Source organism: Cucurbita moschata, unplaced genomic scaffold (assembly GCF_002738365.1).
Source record: "Cucurbita moschata cultivar Rifu unplaced genomic scaffold, Cmos_1.0 Cmo_Scf00006, whole genome shotgun sequence".
In the NCBI taxonomy this organism is placed as follows: Eukaryota; Viridiplantae; Streptophyta; class Magnoliopsida; order Cucurbitales; family Cucurbitaceae; genus Cucurbita; species Cucurbita moschata.
The window spans coordinates 4,636,569-4,657,485 of NW_019268522.1; the positions used below are offsets into that span (position 1 = coordinate 4,636,569).

The 20,917-nt window shown below is 34.9% G+C and overlaps 1 protein-coding gene across 1 annotated transcript in view; it reads right to left on the reverse strand.

Moving 5' to 3' along the window:
• The window catches only part of LOC111444131 (syndetin), a 31,061-nt gene that overhangs the window by 3,337 nt on the left and 6,807 nt on the right, over positions 1–20,917 (reverse strand). Inside the window, exons 4-19 of the mRNA XM_023082103.1 lie at positions 20,077–20,155; positions 17,027–17,091; positions 16,808–16,897; positions 12,456–12,545; positions 12,229–12,315; positions 12,026–12,109; positions 10,257–10,376; positions 9,851–9,879; positions 9,641–9,773; positions 7,494–7,949; positions 6,396–6,928; positions 6,239–6,302; positions 6,049–6,151; positions 5,721–5,890; positions 3,478–3,603; positions 458–528 (exon numbers count right to left, since the gene is read on the reverse strand). Of these exons, the coding sequence (XP_022937871.1) occupies positions 458–528; positions 3,478–3,603; positions 5,721–5,890; positions 6,049–6,151; positions 6,239–6,302; positions 6,396–6,928; positions 7,494–7,949; positions 9,641–9,773; positions 9,851–9,879; positions 10,257–10,376; positions 12,026–12,109; positions 12,229–12,315; positions 12,456–12,545; positions 16,808–16,897; positions 17,027–17,091; positions 20,077–20,155 (2,300 nt within the window). The remainder of the gene's footprint in view (positions 1–457; positions 529–3,477; positions 3,604–5,720; positions 5,891–6,048; positions 6,152–6,238; positions 6,303–6,395; positions 6,929–7,493; positions 7,950–9,640; positions 9,774–9,850; positions 9,880–10,256; positions 10,377–12,025; positions 12,110–12,228; positions 12,316–12,455; positions 12,546–16,807; positions 16,898–17,026; positions 17,092–20,076; positions 20,156–20,917) is intronic.

A 20,917-nucleotide genomic window follows, 5' to 3' on the forward strand; every position in this document is an offset into this window, starting at 1 on the left:
TTTTTTTTTTTTTTTTTTTTTTTGCTTTAATAAATGAACAGTTCATATATTGGAAATTAAACTTATATTCCGTTCATGAATTATTAAAGTTAATACCCATTTTCATGGTTTAAGCATGATCTGATTTTTTGGGGCTGGAATTCTAGAATAAAGCCTACTATTGCAAATAATTTCTTAGTTATTTCAAAACTGCTACTGCTACAACATATTTTATTCTAGTTTGTTCGAGTATGCTTAGATTCATTTTCCTATTAGTGATTGGCCAGCCTTATTTCAGTATCTGTTAGTGAAGATTAGCAGAAACTTCGTCAGAATGATTCTAAACATGCTTGTATTACTTGATGAATGTGTGCGCTTCCATTTTTTAGATTCATATAACACGTGCAGCTCATACAAAGAATCTCCACCACCTAAAGCTCTAATAGAGTCTAGATAGAGTCCATTTAAATATTCTTACCCATTGACATGAAGAAGCAATCTTGCAGTGTTCTTATGAATATGCTCAATGAGATATGGGACGGCATCCAACTGATCCAAAGAAGATAAATTCAGTTTAAACAGAAAGCCTAGAAAACAAAGAATAAACAAGAAACTCCAACACATAAAAATAGTAAAGGACTTTCATAACAAGTCACGTACAATAAACAAGAAAACAATAGAAGTTTTATTGAGCTAACAATAAGTAGAAAAAAATTCCATTGACATGAATGAAAGTTGCAAAAAACTTTAAACAGGAATCATTTTGCTAAGATATTATCTTGTATTTATCACTGATGAATATTCTCACTGAACAGTTTGTATTTATCTTAGATTCTTGGTTATATCCTTCATGAACCATGAAATATAATAAACCCACCTGCACACATTGATGTAGGAAAGAATGATTGAGAACAGAAGTACAGAGAATAAAAAGAAATTAGGATGAGAGATAAATGGATAAAGAAGCTATTACTTCTCAGAACTCAAAGACACAGATGTACAAGCATTAGAGAGATCAGTCCGAGTATGGTCGTGAAGGTATTATAATGTAGTAGGATTAATGATCAATTAGATATCTTGATCAATTCCTTGGCTAATTAGGATTGAGATTAGTTTGTGTAATTCATTGGTTAATTAAGATAAGGACCACTTTACTTGGTTAATTAGGATTAGGACAATTTTGTTTTCCGATTCTCTATAAATGAGAGTTGCCCTCTTCTATTCAACTTCTCTTTATAATAAAGATTTAATTAATTTTTGGTTATTTATGCAGTAGTTTTAATCCAGTAAATAGAGAATTAAAAAAAAAAGAGACATTTATTAGGGAAGCGGAAATGATAACAAGGGAAACAAATCAAAATTATAAACAAAAGGAAAAAGTACTGATTATAGAACTAAACTACCAATCAAATTTATTTAGGACCTGCAATTACTCCTTGGGGGAAAAGTGTCCTGATCCCCGAAGTATCTCCATCAAATACATTATAGAATGCGATTTTATATTTTTGAAATCTGAATTAATCCTTTCTCATGCACTATGTAGTGTGATCAATGAAATCCATGTGAACAACCTGAAGTCTTACCACCCTGATTCATATGATGTCAACCGCAACGTCGCTGCAAGACCTAGAATTGACCTTAAACAGAAGGACAACAAAGGAGTCAAAACGATCCAAGCCGACAGGGTTAGGAAAGTCGAAAGATCGGAGTATTTGAGAATTCCTAGCCCAATGGAAAAATCTCCCTACAGAAGTAATTATGTGGGGGAGGATATCATGGTCATGCTCATCCAGGACGTGTTGCCCATGACATGTCAAACCTTTTATTTGCTTTCATGATGTATTGCTTTACTATTGTATTTTTTGTTGGTATGATCATTCAGCGAAATCATGTTTGGGTCTGCCAGACTAGAATTGCCTCAAAATGTACTATAGGGGGGCCAAGTAGTCATCAAACCTCCCCCGACCAAGTTTTGTAATCTCTCTTGCCTACATGTTTTTCAATAGAATTGACTTTTACAATGCTACTTCCAACTTGTTTTCAATGATTTTCCTCGCCCATATTTTCTAGAACCTTTTCTCTCAAAAGGTGGCTCGAGGCTCGACCATACATCAAAATTGTCCGTGAAATTCGATTTTGACACAGTTGGCTTGTTTGCTAGCTTAGAACAAGCGTCGCACAATCTCTAGTCCACTGCCAAAAAAAAGTGCGATTGTGACACTAGGTAAGTAACTCCAAACCAATTGTTGTTAGTCAATTAGCTCCCAGCTTCAGTAAGTTTCAGTTAGTTTGCTGGGTTGTAGCAGAATACAAATTTCTTTAGCTGTTTTGGAATTTTAATCTCTAGGATACATAATTTGGAATCAAAAGGATGTCCTCCTTTAAGCTAATATTTGTCACTACAGAGACTTGAAGAAATCCTACCAATAGAAGTTGCAGGAAGCTAGAACCTTCATGAAACTATATCTGATAGTGCACAACCAACCTTTAAAGCCTTCTAGGAAATTTCCTCCACTTCGGGTGAAGAAACACCTCTAAGCTAACATGATCATTTTATCGATGAAGAAGTTCAAATAGAAGTATCGTAGAAATAGTTTCAGAAGTCAAGTGGGTTAAAGAGTTGGGAAGACATGCAGGCTTTTCCTCTTAGAAATCTTACCCCCACTCAAACTTACATTTTTCAAAGGAGATGAGCTTTCTGCCATTTTAGGCTTGAGAATTGTGTTTTTCAGTAACCACAAGTTTCCGAGTTCAGTTATAAGAATTCACAGCCATTTATGTCGGTGCTGTAATGAAGTGAAACAGAATTTTCCAGCAGGCGTCTAACTATATCGCAAAAGCAAATTTCCTCGATAAAGATTAATTCAAAATATGGATAGCGAGAAAATGGAGGAACCCTTGCATGAACTTCTAATCCATTAAAGGAAGCCTCGGAAGAAACGACACCAACAAAGGAATAACTAATATTTTCATGCAAGATATTCCATTTACCAATTTTGACAGCAAATAAATGGTACCTATGCACAACCACCAAAATTAATTCTTTTTGCTCAACCATATTAGTAAATTGTTTGGGTGGAACACCTTCCTCATGCAAACCTAAGCTGAAAATAAACCTCACGCGTTGCTTAGTGACCTTGCTGGTTGTTACCGGCCAATTAGTTTACAACTTGTTAATTGGTTTTAGTTCATCTGCGGGGTTGTCAAGTACATACTATGATAGTAAGCAGCACCAACATTTTTCCTAGTTCTTTAGAATTTTAAACCTTAGGCTGCAAATCACCTTATCACAGTTATGAAAAATAAAGTGCTATCTTCAAAATAAAATTTATTTTCATGGAACAATCCCATTAGAAGAAAACATGCGATAAGGCTGGATGTAGAACTGATTTAAACCATCTTAAGCTGCACTAAGATTAAATTGAACACACATTTTCTTCTCTAAGAGAGCAAACGTTATGATCCATGACATACCAAGAATGAAAAAATGAACCTTACCAGATGTGCATAAAAGTCTTCAATTACAGTTGCATTTGTTTGCAGAAGCATGGATTGAATATGAGCTTTAGACCTATGCATTATTCTTGCCACAAGTGATAATGAGTCAGCACCTGCACTCCTCTCCTGCGGTATAATAATCACAGTTTAGAGGAGAACACCCATGACAGATCCTTTTATTTTTTAACCAAGTAATCGTAATGTCTCAAAGAGAAGAAAAACAAATTTTTTCGAGGGAGAAAATGACTCATTCCGGCCCTTTCTGATGCATGATAAGCAATGAAACTCTGAAGAAAATACATATGTACCAATTCAAGGGAATAAGCATAATACGGTAGTTAAGTCTTTCTTTCCCTCTATGTAGACTAACAAGTGTAACAACCCATGATTATACTCGTTAATAGCATTTTTCTTTGGCGGGGGAAGAAACATAACTTCTAATTGAACAATGAAGGTGCACATCAGGAGGCATGACATTGGCTAGATCCACCCTTGCATTGCATTCTAAAGACTTCTCTTCAAAAGTTGTCTAATTATTTTCATTCCAAACCCAGAGCATAAGCTAAGAGCATGAGTCCATTTATATCACAACTCCTACTCCCATCCTGACCGAGGCCTTAGCTCCATTAATAAAAGAGCTACCTATTTCTACGTCTGACCAACCTATTGATTATGAACCTGAAGTCTTACAAAATCAAACTCCTATTGTTTATACGGAAAGAAAAAGGGCTACCATGCAAGACTTAAAATGTCAACCACTTGAACCAGACTCATCCCCTTTGAATCCCACTAGTGAGAATATTACTTATGTGGCTCCTTTGATCGATGGTGTAACCATAAAAATTGCTCAAAGAAAAGGTGTTAGAGGTTATACCAAGCATCCTATTGCAAAATATGTGCCATATGATGGCTTATCTAAGTCCTATCAAGTATCTGTTTCTATTATTGATAATGTTCAGGTGCCAACTAACATCCATGAACCTCAAAAGCATCTTGACCAGAGAAAAGAACGACAAGATAAGATTGACGCACTTAAGAAAAATGGCACAGGGACATTGACAAATTTGCCTAGATGGAAACAAAATGTGGGATGCAAGTGAATTTTTGTAATGAAGTATAAACCAGGTGAAAGAACGGAAGGATTGAAGGCTAGACTTTTAGCTAGAGGATTCATTCAATCCCATCAGATTGAATACTAGGAAACTTTTGCTTCGGTAGCGAAACTCAATACTATAAGTATCATCTTATCTCTAGCAATTGATCTTGATTGAAGTCTTCAACAGTTAGGTATAAAAAATGCATTTTTGAATGGTGATTTGGAAAAAAAGGTACATATGGATATTCCACCGAGATATAAAGAGAACATTGATCCAAGAAAGGTAGGCAAACTTAAGTAGTCTCTCTATGGACCAAAATAGTTTCCACGTGCATGGTTTGGTAGATTGACAAGTTTTGATGTCAATCTTAAATATTTTCAGTATCAATCATTTCATAGTCGTAAAAGGAGATTAGAATCACAAATTGGTCTCTTAATCGTATAAGTGATGATACCATCATTTTAGGGAATGATGAATCATAATTGTAGCAAGTGAAGAATCACTTAGCCCGAGCATTTGAGGTCAAGAGTCAAGGAAATCTCAAATATTTCTTCGGTATGGAGATTGCTCGGTCTCATAAAGACAGTCATATCCCAAAGAATCTAGATTTTCTCAAAGAAATTGCCATGCTTGGGAGAAAACCAACGAAGTCTCCTATGATTCACAGAAGAAACTTGGCCAATTATGCAAGGGAAGATACCAATGTCTTGTAGGACGTCTCACTTATCTTTTACACACATGTCCAAATCTTGGATTTGCGGTAACCATGGTTAGTCAATTTATGCACAATCCTTGTGAAATTTGTATACAAAATTCTTAGATACATGAAGATGACTCCTAGGAGGGACTACCTTTAGAAAAACTGACAAGAGGTTTATACAAATGTAAGTTGGGCAGGTGATATTATAAATCGAAGACCTACCTCAGGTTATTGTGCTTTTGATTTATTCAATACATCCAAATTATTACACTTTCAAGTTGTTTCACAATTATATGGCTAAAATTCTCAAATTGTAACTAAAACCAAATTGATATCTATTTCTCATGAATAAAAAGAAACCCCAACAGAGAGAAAAGAAAAAAAGATACGTACAGAAATCAAAATAAATGAAAAACGATGCTGTAGCCTTCTATATAAACTAGCACCTTGAGACCAAAAGTTGTTCCATGCAAGTAACCGAAGCTACTGCCAGGAGGGCTTGGGGTAACTTCGTTGAAAGAAAATGTTGAATTCGATGCTGATGGGGAAGATGAATTAGATTTTATCCACTGATCACAATCCTGTGAAGCCCGGGATAAAGCTGCCTTCAATTTATCTGATAATTTCAGGAAGAAATAAACGATGTAAGTCAAAATTGAAAAAGTAAAATAGTGTTCTAAGTTTCTGATATATTGAACTTTGAGAATAGGACAGGAAGGAGTTTCAAGGACTGGTCAGGGAATAAATCAGAAGAGAAAAAAGATGAGTGAGTACAATTGAGGGAGTCAGGGAAGCCCTTTCCACCAGAAGTAGTGTTAGGCTGGCCAAAAGTCTCGTACACAAAATAGAAGAACAATTCAAACAACTGGCACATACCCTGCCAAAAATAAGCTAATGAGAAATATTTCAGGCTGTTTAAAGGTGAACGGCATCTAACAAGCTAACCATCAAATACTGGGGATACCTTGAAAAACTCAATATTCACTATCTCTAGTTTCTGCATAAGCCTTGCATATTTGTCCATGAACCTGAAATTTGGGAGTTCAATAATTTTTTAAGAAACAGAATAAAAAATAAAAAATTGTTTCAAACACTTCCCAATATCACTACAGATACTTCACCTTAAAAGGCATAGAGATGATCCTGTTTGTGCTGAAACTTCATCAAAATTATGGTTAGAAGAATTTCGTGGAAGTTTGGGTCTTGAAATTCTGCTTGGAAGTTGACTATCTTCATCAATAAAGTCAGCTAAAAGATCTTCATTTTCATCTTCACCTTCAGACACAACATGACCACCATTTTCAAGATTGTCTGTATTCTCAGAGTGAGAGTTCCTATGAGAACTTCCACCAGCACTTCCATCCAATTCTCCATAAAAGGCTCCATTGGGTATGTCTTCTTTACAAGTATGCATTAGTTTAAGTAAAAATGGATTTCCACTTTTGATCCACTGCAAAAAACCACTTCTACCCCCACCTGTACTGACTGAGCTTGCTGACTTATCTGACTGTCGGACCTTGGTGTTAGACGACTTACCATCAGATGGAACAAACAGAGGTGCTCCGTCACCAATCAGTCCAGCAAAACTAACAACTTGAACTGTTTCGGGTGGCAGAATAAGCCAATTCTCTTTTTCCATAACCATCTTTAGAGCCTAAGAACATGAAGAGAGTAAAAACAATGAAGTACTAGTCAGTTTTCACATTCGAACTTAGAAATTGCTTAGTTTGACAAAGTAGTAGAAGTGTTGCAGAGACAATCTACTGAATTAAATAGATTAAAATTTCTACGTAATGTGGACAATTAATAATTTGTCAGTTAAGACATAAGACGACATATGAAATTTTACAATAACTTCGTCTGAATCGAAGATTTTTAACTGTCACAAGAACTCCAGTTTCGTAAACCAAGAGCAATTTGTGTTAGAGAAGTTAAAGTCAAAACTCTAACAGAATAACTACTAAACCAATAGAAATAGCTAAAAGGGAAAGAATAAGTTAAGCAAGAAAATCCTTCGTTACTTTCTATATGAATCACTTATAAGTTATGAAGAGAAAATTGAAATATTCATTGCTTTTTTTAATTTAGTTGGCGCAGAGAAAAATTAATAAGAATTTAGAAATAGTGCAGCATTTAGCTTCCTTGATAACCATGACCCAGCATGTGGAAACAGTTGCAGACCAGAACTATGGAAAATTTGGGCAAGAAGGTAAACTTACGTGCATACTCTGCTTATGAAAAGTCCCATAATAGTTTTCACAAACAATCTTGAACTTTTGCCTAAACTCAACTGCTTCAACTCCACAGAAGGCTTCTCCAGCCAATATGAAGACATTGAGATCTTCGTAGTTTTTCAAGAATTGATGAATGCTCGTTGAACAAACAGCAACAGAAGAAAGCAGTACTGACACACGACTAGTTGATAGTTGCCAGAGGTTCTTACGGCCTTTTTGAAGGATTTGGGAAACAAAACTTATAGCATCTTTTCTCAGATGATACCAGGGAGAACCACTGGTTGATGCTGTACTGCTATCTGTCCGGGACTCCATATTAGAATCACTCCCATCCACGTAAACAGGATTCATAATTCTTGTCGTTGATTCCTCTGTATCTCCTAAATTAAGGTCACAATTATCTTCTAGTTGATTCATGTTAGGAGATTGTTGAACTGAATCCTGGATCAAAAACATGCTTATTAAGATAAAATTTTAAGTGCCCAACAGAAAAGCCACCTGATGAAAGAAAGCAGGTAACAATAAAATCTGCTTCTAACTACCAGTGATTCAAACAAAATATAAAGAAAAAGTAAAACTAAAGATCTTAACAATAGTATCCTTAAAATCATAAACAGAAAGTCTTAAATAGACCACCCTTAAATAAATTTTTCTCAACATTGTATGCATAAGAATCACAATGACAAAGATTTTTTTTTTAACCAGAACACATTTAGTCTGTTAGCTCCTTTCCCGTTTTTATGCCCTTACTAAATCCATTAAAAATGACTACATGCGAAACATCATAAATTTTTAAGTAAAGTCTTTTTCCATCTGTCATTTGTTGGGAAGGGGAAAAAGGGACTACAAAACAACAAATGGATGGACCAGACACTGAAGAAAGCTTGAGCAATAGGGGTTCCAAGCAAACATCACAGAATGAACCGTTTATAATTGATTATAGTATTTTGATAATGTTCCTTTGGCCAAAAACCCTAGGCCCCTAAGATTTCAAGGAGAAATCTATCCATTCCTAAGGTATTCTTACATCGGCCATTTTTGACAATTCAAGTGAGATTTCTGGAGCTTCCTTTGGCCTCTAGAATTTCTCATCAATCTGTTCCATTTTTTCTATTGATTGGTGATTACTGGAGCTAAGAAAAATTGCTCCTACTTGGCCAATCCAAAAATTTTAGAACTACACAGTAAGTTTTAAAAGAGGAATCTCCCTCCAATCCTTGGTTGACACTCTTGCGTTGAACATTTGAAGCCTTCTACATGGAATATCCCAACTTAAACAAATTATTCAAGTTTCCTTCAATAGTGCGACAAGGGGATTCTACAGCCTTATCAGAAAATTTGAAGGCACATTTGCCCATTTTTTCTTCATAGAAAAGTCCTCTAGGAAAGGCTAGTAAAATTCCCTCTGAAAGTTAACTGTGAGGGGGGCTAAAAGTCTTCTACAAAGGGATGGTGATATAAGCAAAGATAGAAAAGGTTACTTTACAAAACAATTCAGTAACTTCTGCAATAAGAATTCTGTAAACATACTCATCCAATGTTGAAAAATAGACAGCATTGCAGAATTGCTTTGTAAAATAGACAGCATTCGGCCAAATAGAGTTCTGCAATGCTCTGTTTTTTTCCAAGAACGAAATTAATAGTGAATGTGATACACTCTTATTTCTTGTAGATTTCTCTAATCAAACTCATCCAATGTTGGTTTTCTAAACAACTTTATACTTCTAGGAGTACCAATGAGGTTTCTTAAAAAAGACTTGAGGCTTGTATTCAGCAACTTCTGCAATAAGAATTCTGTGGCCTCTAAATTTTTCATCTATGAAAATTATAAAAGAATAATACTCATGTGGCAGAAAACTTTCTTACAACTATATTCAATGCAGCATACAATTTTCATCGAACTATATTCAATTCGGCAGAAACTTCGTATAAAACTATATTCAATGCAACAGAAAATTTCAATAGAATTATTTCCAATGTGAGCAGACAAGGAGTTGTACAATCGTCCACTGAAATAGAACGATACTATTACATAGACTCCATGAACTAGAGCTGAAAAACAAAGAAACTATTTTCTAAGCTGAAAATAAATATGATTCAAGTGAAATATATAAGAAACAGTAAATATGGACCTTTGTATCCAGTTGGAAGCTTAAGATTTGATAATATGAACACATCAAGGTAAATAAGACAGCTAGTGTTTTTAACAAACACTGCCTAAACTTTGATTCAGGTATTCGAAGGCATAGATCACTGTATGTAAGCCTGCAATTGGATAAAATAAGTTAGACGTTCTTATTTGACATACTGCATGCAAGACTCAGTAACTTCAAGAACATTACCTACTATTTTGTACGCGTACATCCTGATCCTGCAAAGATAAAAACGATGTTTGAAGATTTCTTTGATTTACCAAGGAAATAATGGAGAATCTAAACTGAGAAAACTAAGAGAAAGGTGATCTGATCCTTCTGTTCCAACTTCTATTTACCACATCTACATATGTCCATGACTTAAAGTGGTACATATGACGTGCGAAAAAGCAACCTCAAGTCCACTAGTTGTGCTTTAACTAAATGCTACCTATCAAAAAAAAAAATCCATTTTGCATAGCTTTGTGCGTGAATGGGAGTATCGCACTTATATTTCAATAGTAATGAACTTGAGATGATGCAAGTCAGCTCAGTGGGAAGAAATTTTAATCTCTCAACATAAACCAGTTCCTTAATTTGAATTACACAAGCGCACCTCTTGCACAATGTCTTTCAAGGAAGAATGGGTTTCTGATATAACTTCCTGCATAAAAAAGCTTTGTATCTTTTCCGAAAGGCCAGAGACATCCCCTATTAGTGCATAAGCATCAATCACCTGTTCATAATGACAACAACTAGATCATTTTAAACAAAACTTCACGAGAGAAAAATAAGTTCAATTGTCAAATCAGTTGCAATTGTTCTACAATTCCAAAGAGGTGCAAATGTTGATTGCAAGATGTTCCACATAATGATCTGTTTTGGTCATGATACTAGTGACAACAGTGAGTATAATTATTCAACCTTAAACCTATATGGGAGAAAAATAACTAATGCGGACTTAGTAAAGCCAAACTAATTGAAAAGTCTTACAACCTAGGAAGCACATAAAGTATAATCAAGTTGGAAGCTATTGATAACTAAACATGTAATGAGATGCTTTTTACTCAAGCAAATAGGTCCCACTAAGTATAATAAATCTTTAGATTTAACCATGAGATAAGTTCATAATCTTATAATCAGTAAAACGAGATAGTTGGCTCTGTAAGTATCTAATAAACTCACAGGTCCAAGTTCATGATGTTTACCAAAATCAGCATAAACCCAGACATCCTAAATTATCTACAAAATGGACCACTTATTTAGCAGTTAATAATGGGATAAAATGAAGGTATATTATTCCGCTAATCCTTGGAAAGACTCCAGCAATGGATACATGCACAGTTTTAATAAACCATGGAATAAATTCAAGCTATCATGCTCGGGAAAATTCCTGATTATAATAGAGATAAGAAAGAGAGAAACTTCCGTATCAAATTAAATGGGGAAAGTTACAAAACTCCTAGACTTTCAAGACATTTGGTTCTCTCCAAAAGAAAGCTAGAATTTCCTAGCTCCTTCTCACTTTCTACCTGCCTTACCCCAAGCCCAAGTAACAACTTTAATCTTTATTAATACTACCCTACCCGTACAACCCATCCCTATCATTCTATTAGAAGAATATTTACATGAAAAGACTCATATACCCTTCCCTAATGATTTAACTCACTCATTTCTTGTTTTGCTTGAAGGACCTCGCAATCTCTGAGCACACATAAAGCTAATAGGAGGCTTGTTATTTTTATCAGTACCACCCACCCAGAGTTTCACCCTTCCCTCAAGGTGAAGGTAAGAATTTACTTCTAGCATCTCAGCTGAATCATTTTGTATTTTGCTGGAGAGCCCTCACAACCTTCTTCTCACATACGTGAAGCCAATATGAGGCTTCTTGTTTTTATTAGACTATTATTATGAGAGAGAAACATTTTCCCTCCGTGCTCCTTCCACAAAGGAGTCTGAATTTACCCAACCCAAAACCCGATTCATTCCCTTCAAAATCTTTTCAATCAACCTTAATGCCCTCACTTAGGTCACAAGCCCATTCTACTGGGCTCACTGCCTAAATTTTCCACGGCTTCCTTTCCCTTATAGGAGCGAAAATGGTATAGATTTCAGCTAAAGAATAAAGCTACGGGAAGCTTGCAGAAAAAATATTCAAATTGTCTGCACCTGCTATTTGGGTCAAGCCATTTTTTCAACATTGAAAAGTTCATCCACAGCCCTCTAGGATATAGTGCAGGACCCATAATCCAAATAAAATGTGAAATGGATTTTTCAGTGCTCAAGGTTAAATAGAACAAAAAGAAATTGAATGTGTCAAGAATGCATGATTTCAGGGAGAAAGAAAAACAGAACTAATTTCTATCATATGAAAACAATCCTCACAGTTAAATAGCCCTCCTTCTTGAACTCCTGACAGACTTCTATCAAAAGTAAATCCAACTTTTGTAGGGTTCTTCCAAGCCAAACCTACAATATTATATAAAAAAAGTATTATAAATCAGTTACTATACCCTTTAAAACGTGTCCATAGGATATACATAGATATTTTTAAACTGCAAATGCTCAATATCATTGAGACTACTCACCTCTACACCACGGCTCATCTCTTGAATGACTGAAAGCTCTGAAAAACTATCCAATAGCTGCAAATACTCGGATAAAACCTGAAAAGCCTATATAGCAGGCATGTTCGGCAGCACAGCTAGAAAAGTTAATAAGCAGATATCATTACTCCTTCAGACATGTTCATTTTAGTGTGATACCTGCAGTTTAGCTAGAAAAGGCAAAATAAGAAGCAAATTCTCAAACCCACCTTGTAATAATTTCCCTCTTCAACAAGAGACTCAAGCATTGATTGCATGTCCACAGCATGACGAAGCTCACTCAAAACTGGAACCATGTCCTATTTACATTACTTTGTCAATGAAAAGTTTACTACTTGAAAAAAAAATAAGTAAATTAAGCTGGAAGCATATCCTACTTAACATAGCAGTGGGTAATTTCTTGTGTAAATACTTTTGGGAGTTTTTAGGTAGTCCTTATTCTTGTTTTACATTCAATAGCTTTAAGGTTAGTAAGTACATTTCTAAAATGAATTGGTCATAAGAAAGGGGTTGGAAAATTAGTGGCCGCTTTCCAATCATTAGTGGTTCTAAGTAGGCTATAGTTACAAAAGTACCTTTTTACCAGACCACTCCCAGGAAGTATGCCATACACTACTAACAAAAAAACCCTAGAGACAACTTGTCTTCAAAAATCCTTTGGTTTCTTTCCCTCAATAAATGCCGATTAAGGGCATTAACCGCACAATTCAAAAAGAACCTTAGCTTTCCCTTTGAAGTACGACCTTAGGAGCCTCCACAGCCACTGGCAAACATTTTATTGGAAACAAATATCTATGCCCGGTTTAGTCAGGATGAAAGACCAAGAGCCCAACAGAAAAAAGGCAATGAATGAAGATAACGCCCAAAAAGGGAATTTCTTTTGAATTTTGTCTGCAGCATCGAGGCTTCAGTAAAGCACTGACCAAAGCAAGAACTTGACTTTCCTCAAAACCTTCAATTTCCAAACATAATTGACCCAAGGGGACTTTCTGCGTAGCATGAGATTTAGAGAGGTGAAAAGAAGGCAGATTAATTTAAGGCATATTGAGAATCTTTGGAGAAATTTAAATTCTTGAACACCCAAACCAAGCTTGAGAAGTCGACAAACAAGTAACCATGTGGTGCAAGTTTCTAAGAAATACTTGTAGAGTCGATTAGGATCGAGGTCAATGATTGGAGTATTATGTTTAGGAGCCTAGTTTGACCTAGTCTCATGACAGTTGTGCTTCGATAATGTGAACTGTTTACAACTTAGCTCTATTTACAGTTATATAGCTTCCGCACGCATGATTTGTGAACTCTAGTGGATTATTAGGTCTTTATGCTTTCCAATATGTTGAGGTTGGAATATTATCCCTTAATGAGCATGACGAACATGTTGTATGCTTTTATACGTTTATTACGCCTAATATACGGTTTGGATAGCTCGTTATTCCCCAGTTATGAATTGGACTATCACTATGTTCCATAGAGTGCTAGTTGTGGTTTTCATGGACTATGAGTTATTGTTTCGTGTATTTTGGTCCTAGTACCTAGCCATGAGTTCCATAGCCTCTTTAGGTTGACCAGGTACCTTGTATGGACGAATAGGGTGCAACCTCTATTCGTGATACAATGTCACAACAAGTATACACACGTTACACTCATGGCAGAAAGAAGCAGTCACATGTGGAACCCATTAGTTGAATTTTTTTTTTTTTTTTTCAGTTTTGCTATTGTAAGGAGGAGTCCTCCGGCTTCATTTCTATATTTAGTTATTTCCCTTGTTTTAGGAGGATGATCCTCCATGATCGAGTCATGGCTCCATTGATGTAGCAATGATTACAAGGACTCCACTTTTATTTCTATTTTGTTTCCTTTGTTTTAGGAGGACGATCCTCCATGATTGAGTCATGATTCCATTGATGTAGCAATGGTTATTATACAACTTATAAATAATCACAAACATCAATGAAGATGGGACCTAAAAATTTTTAATTTAGTCTTGAGTACTTTAACTCAAAGGTATTAAAATTCAATTATTTAAAATAGGGTGAGAAAAGAATTCTACGTCTTATAAATACCGTCTACCTCCACTTACGAGAGACTCATAATTCGATCACAAACTTGGGTGGTAACAGAGAGAGGGTCTCCATGTCTTGGCCCAGAAAGTTTGTATGCAATACATATATGTAAATGTTTTTTTTTCTTTTTCTCAAACCTCTCGACCAGACGATTTTAGAGTTGAGAGTTTTCTTGTGACAAATAGGATTTTCAAATAGTGACATTTGTGATCGGAAGTTCTGGTCATAGTATTGGGTCAACAAATAATTGCAACCACCCATATACTCATATTATATCAACATAGCTCGAATGCCAAATGATATATACCAAATGGAATTGATGCTAACTACCATGAGTAAAAATTGTGATTCTCAAGCGGTTCCAAGATCACACACACTTCTTCGTTTTTCTTTTGCATGTTAATACATGAAACTCCTATACTTTAAAGGAAAAGTTACGAAGAATATCCACTCACAAATTATTGCATGAAATCTAAGAAAGGGTTGCGTTCAACATATTGTTACCCATTAGTGTCAATGCTCAATGCAATGATGGCTATAATGAGCATTTTGGCTAGACTTCAACTTGAGTTCAAGGACACGTTATTTGAGGATGCTCCCTTCTCTTCATCATTTTTATTAGGAATCAAGAGATGGGGAACAATGATCATCTTATTTATATGCGGCTTATTCTAGTTAAAAGGTGACTTCCTCCTATCTATCTAGTCAAGAGTTGCCATCATCTTATTAGTCCACTTCGATATTAGTGTCCATTCATCCACCTATTACTCAAGTTTTTCCAAAACAAGAAGCTCAAGGCATAGGCTTGTGCTAGAGGATTCCTCAATATTAGATCTAAGACTAAGTGATGAGCTTCCTCGAGCTCTTTGGTGATTTTGTAATGACTCTAACTCACCTTGGGAAAAGGTGGCGATGAGTATTCATGGTATAAATCCTTTTTCACAAGAAGTAAAAGGAAAGTGAGTCTTAGAAGCCCTTGGCTTAACATTTAAAAAAACTGGATAAAAGTTGATAAACATTTTAATTTTGTTCTTGGCATTGTAAAAAGGAATTCATTTTCACATGATGTTTGGATAGGTGATTACCCTTTCAAGCTTTAGTTTCCTAGTCTCTTCAATGTCTCACTACTTCCTCACGGTAAAGCTGCTGATTTTTGGGACGATAGGTGTCTGTCTTGGAAGATTATTTGTAGAAGATTCTTAAAAGATGAGAGATTTAATTAGTTTAGCTCTCTTCTTACTGAATTGGAAGCTGCCAAGATCGTTGAATATTTGAAGTACTGGAGTATTGATCTTCAGTTGTGTTCTTAGTTAAATCTCTTAGAAGCATTTGACAGCATCTTCTCCTATTCCTAAATACATATTTTTGGCATTATGGAAGTCAAACGTCCAAAGAGGATCAGCCTTCTTATGTGGATTATCATTAATAGTAATTTAACTACTACCTAAGTTTTGAAAAGGAAGATGCGATTTTTTCATTCGTGCCATCTATGTGTTCTATGTGCTGCTCGGATTTAGAGAGATTAAATCACCTGCTTTTATGCTTTATCTTGTTGGCAGAAATTATTTGAGATATTTAATATTCATTGGGTTTGCTCTAGTGACTCCAAGTGCACCTTTCTACAATTGCTTAAAGGCCCTTGCCTTCCTCAAAAGCGTGTTTGTTATGTATTAATGCAGTTAAAGCTATTATTTTAGAGATTTGGTTGGAGTGTAACCAAAGAATTTTTCAAAAGCAATAATCGACATTGGTTAGATGGTTTTGAGGCAGCAAAATTGAAGGCTTCCCTTTCGTATTCTCATTCTTAGCTTTTTTATAGTTCTTCCCTACAAGATATATGTTAAAATTGGGATGCTTATTTTCTTAGTTAACTTTTAACTAAGTTTCAGCTTTGTTGTTACTGGCAGTTACCCTTCATATAGCATTTAATACCATATTTTGCAACCGTCATTTTGTTCATGAGAAGAAAACAAATTTTGGCATCCATGGAATATATCAAGATTGGAGAATTATTAGATAGGTAACGGATACATTATCTTTGTAAAAAGCAAGGCCTAATTAACATATATGCTCCAGCTTAAATAAGAATGTTATAGCATGTATATTATTTAATTAATAATATTAGTTATAGCAACCAATTAGTGACGTGCCCTTTATTGTAATTTACATTAAACTAGTAATAGGATCTCATGCATATATATTTACATATGATGATGAATGGAATATTGTTTGGTGTTTACTTTTAAACCTACATTCCGTAAGGCAACAAACATAATTGCTGGAAATAGAAACATGTGATAACTTTTTTGAACATGAAACCAAATTTTTTATTGTAAAAATGTGATAATTGGAAAGGAAAAAAAGAACAATGAGAAAAAGGCCAGCAAAACACTAAAAGATAGATATAAATATCTATGGATTCTCATCAACTTGAGAAAAAATAACAAAGGAAGAATTTCAGCATAAGGAAACTTTTCTTGTAGAATAAAAAGATGTACCAGAAGTGCTTGTTTCTTCTTCGAATTAGAGTTTACAATGAGATCTCTAGAGACTTCAAGCATTGACGAAGTTAGGTGTCTCTTCCCATTCTACAAACATCAGAATTAATGTTACACCAGAGTACCCTAGCAGGAAAACTAAACAAGTGCAGAATAACAAAATGTGGGTTAAAAGGCTGAAATTTGTTAGACGACCATAACATGCTAAATAAGACCTACCCTGCAGATGACATTCGCAATCTTCAAGTCTTTTTCCAGCTCCCTGACCAAATGCATCCCCTTCACTGGCCAAAAGTAAGAAACGAAATCTCATCAAACTATCATTCAATTCCAAAATTAAACCTTTTTCCATCTAGATAGCCCTTACGAAACAAACAAGAAAACAGATTTCCATTGTCAAACAACATTTTGGAACTACCACCACAATTAAAAGAAGTGTACTACATCCACTGGAGACTGTTATTCAAAATTTTGACGTACGCTCATCATGGCACAGTAGAGAACTAGAAGAAAATCCACAACGGAATCTTGTACAAAGAGATTTTTTATTCATTTACACATTACTTTCTTTCAATTTTCTTTGTCTTTTTGAGAGAATGTAATCAAATATACAAAAAGCTAATGGAGGATACAAATAGCACTAATGGAGTAATTACAAAAAACTTTGTCTTGCTTGCCCCAAAGAGCTTAATTCCCAAATTAGAGTTATTAGCTTTAGAGATGAAATTTCTTGTATTTGAGTAGAAGGTTATTGTTTTCATGATTCAAAGTCATCAATTCGTATTGAATGCAGGAAGAGAGCATAGGATGATCTTCATTGCTTAAGGGTTTTTGGAGTTACTAAGGTATTCATGCTTATTTTGATATGCAGTTTTGATATGCATTTTATTCCCATGTTGCAAAGCTAAACTTGGAATTCATTTAAAATTCATTCACCAATTTATGGAGCAAAGTTCAAATGAAGCTACACGTGAGAACAAAACATTAAATTGAGTTGGCTGTTATTAACCAAATCAGACAAGTCCAGTCAATGGAGAGCTGTCATGGGGGACCTATCTAGTCTACTCAACTCTGAAACTAAAAGGCGAAAGCTTATTAAAGATGAAAAAAATTTTGGTAAGAGAGGGTGGCATGTAAGAGAAAAAAACTAGAGAATATATCAAGGAGAAAAATATGGAAAAAGGAAGAGGGGCTGCAACCTACTTCTTTAGGCAACCCTCTTGTTTCTTCATTTTATTTTCTCTTCAATCCTAACAGGCATTTCCAGGTAGTTCTCATTTCCTAACTTGAGATATGAACTAAATACTCTTGGGTGAGGATTAGAGATGCTTCTGTTAATCTAGGATCCTTAGCTCTTCTCTATCTGGTTTTTTTTTGTGTCTTTATTGTTCTTGTTTGAGGTTGTTTGGCTAACACACACATAACTTTATTTCCTTGAAGTTTGGGAGAAATAAAAGGAAGCGGTTGCTCATAAACTACAGCTTTATGATTGGGTTAGTGGATTTCTAAGTGAGGAGGTTAGGATAACGACCTGCCTAATGCACATCAAACAGTAGATTAAATAAGAATGGGTAATAGGAATTAAACCATTAATTATTGGAAATCTGGAAGGATTCCATGTTCAATGTTGTGTGAAGGAAGAGACCAAGGTTAAAACGGCAACATTCTTATTTAGAAAGACATGAACTATTTCCTAATCTAAACTCATTTTGTTAATTTTGTTACAAATTACGTTTATTTGGCCACTTGAGCAATTTACAGGTTATTCTTGCTATGCTTTTGAGATCTTTGTTTTCCATCTTGATAAGTCTCATAATGCGTGATATTTAAGAGAATAGTTTAGGCGGTTGTTGCTTTGAAGATCGCTGGAGATCTTTTAGCTGGTGGCTATTCCGGGTCGTTTAACTTGGCCTGGTGTTTGTGGAAAGTATTGTTGTACTGTGATCTTTGGTTTTATACTGGACCATTGTCTTTTGGATTAATTAGGGATTTTTATCTCCCTTGTTTCGTTTGCTTTATTTTTCCCTCCATCTGGTAGGTTGTATTTTTCAACATTTTGATTATTTTCATCTATCAACCGAAAGTTCATTTCTTATTTCTAAAAGCACCAAAAGTAGTTATGGATAAATATACAAGTGCTTAGACTTGTAAATCCAAGCAGGAAAAAAAAAACAAACAAGAGCACAAAACAAATCTTCAGCATGTTCCCTTTTTTCTTTTTTCTTTCTTTAAGAAACAATAGTTTTATTAGTTTTATCTCGTAACTAACCTAAAAATATAATGGCAAGCCTCCTTAAATGTACAACCCTTATTTGGGCTTGGATGAAGTTCAACTGAGAAACCTAATTATCTCTCTCCCAATTGGTGTGTGTGATACAAAAAGAGAGTCCAAACGATACTTAATTTCCTTTCTTGACTTCTTAGTGGAGCTAAATCTTTCAATGCTATGATGTTAATAGACCTAACCACAGATCACTCCATTATGCGTTTTATTAGTTTATGTACTCCCACTTAAGAAAAACAGATTTAATTCTTTAGTGCAACTCCGTTCAACTTCTTTATGCAAACTGGGCCGTGGCTTTGCCATATGACGTCCACTGCCTTCTCTCACTCACTCACTCTGGTCACTGCTCAAGAAGGAGAAGAAGCTCCTTTGGTTGAAGCTTATAAGAGCTTTCTTTTGGGTTACTTGGAATGAGAATGGCATTTTTTTAGCATGGAGAGACATATTTGCACTACATTATTTAGCCATCTCTTGGTGTATATAGTCTTCTCTTTTCCATTCTTATAGTTCTATAACACTTTGGTCCAATTGGAGAAATCTTTTGTAACTCCTTTGGATTGAGGCCTCTATCTACCTACCCCATCTTTTGTAATTTCATACATCAATAAAATTGTTTCTTATCAACATAATGTCCCAAAAAAAATCAAACCATACAGAAACAACCAAAACCAACTAAAAAGGGATCAAACAACCCATATATCCCCAACGCTTGCAATAAAAATAAACCAAAAAATAAAACCTAAGAAACTTGGGGGAAAAAAGCAGATTGAACCACCAGATGAATATGCTTAAACATAAAAATTTTCAGTAGAAATTGAACTCTACTTCATATAGAGAAACCTAAGTCAAAGATTGATGTGAGAGCATCAACTTCAATTTTACCAAAGAGAAACATCAATCCTCCAACCTAGCCAAACACAAGAACATTTCCAAGACTACACCCCTTGGAGAAGGGGAGTAGGAGGATCAAAGAGAAGAGCAGTACCCATCACTTCATGATGCTCCATTACATGACGAGATAACCGTTCAGCCACTTTATCAAGTTGAGCTAATCTCGTTGTAGCCTTGAAAGAAATTTATTCAAGAATTAGTCAATGGGAAGAGAAACGAAAGTCAAAGTTGAATCATGAAATTAGATAAAAGGATTATAACTATGATCAGATCAATTGGATATGTTTATTAATGACTATAATAATTAAAGATACACTAAAGCAGCAGATGACTGTTAGTACCATAGTGTGCAATTATATTGGGGATAAGAATAAATACAGAATAGTTTAGATTGACATGAGAAAGAAAAATGAAAAAGGACGAGAACTCAAAATGACACTGTAAATAATAACAAAAGGATGCAGAACAAACGGTAAATGAAAGATAAAAAGGATAACTAAATCCCTAGATACTAGGTAACATTAAATCTAAATAAATCTCTAGATACTAGATAAAAATACAGATATATTAGGGAGGTCAAGTACTTCCCTTATTTAATGAAATTACACAAATATTTTTTAAATCAAGGTCATTCCTTCCACAAGGGTTTTATTAGATACAGAACAGTCCCATGCAGGGCTCTTTTATCTTGTTGTTTACCCTTATTATTTTTTTGTGTAATTGTCTAATATTGTTTGCTTCCTAAAGCTGTCTTCCTCTTACCCAATTGGGAAGGTCTTCTGTAATCACCGCAGATTTAATGTCCTTTCTGTAAATTTCATATACCAATAAAATTGTTGCTTATTAAAAAATAAATGCAGGTGCAATTAAAAAGAAATTATCCATCGCTTATGAGGCAGATATCTACAATTGTAGGGTTAGATCGAGTAGCTGGA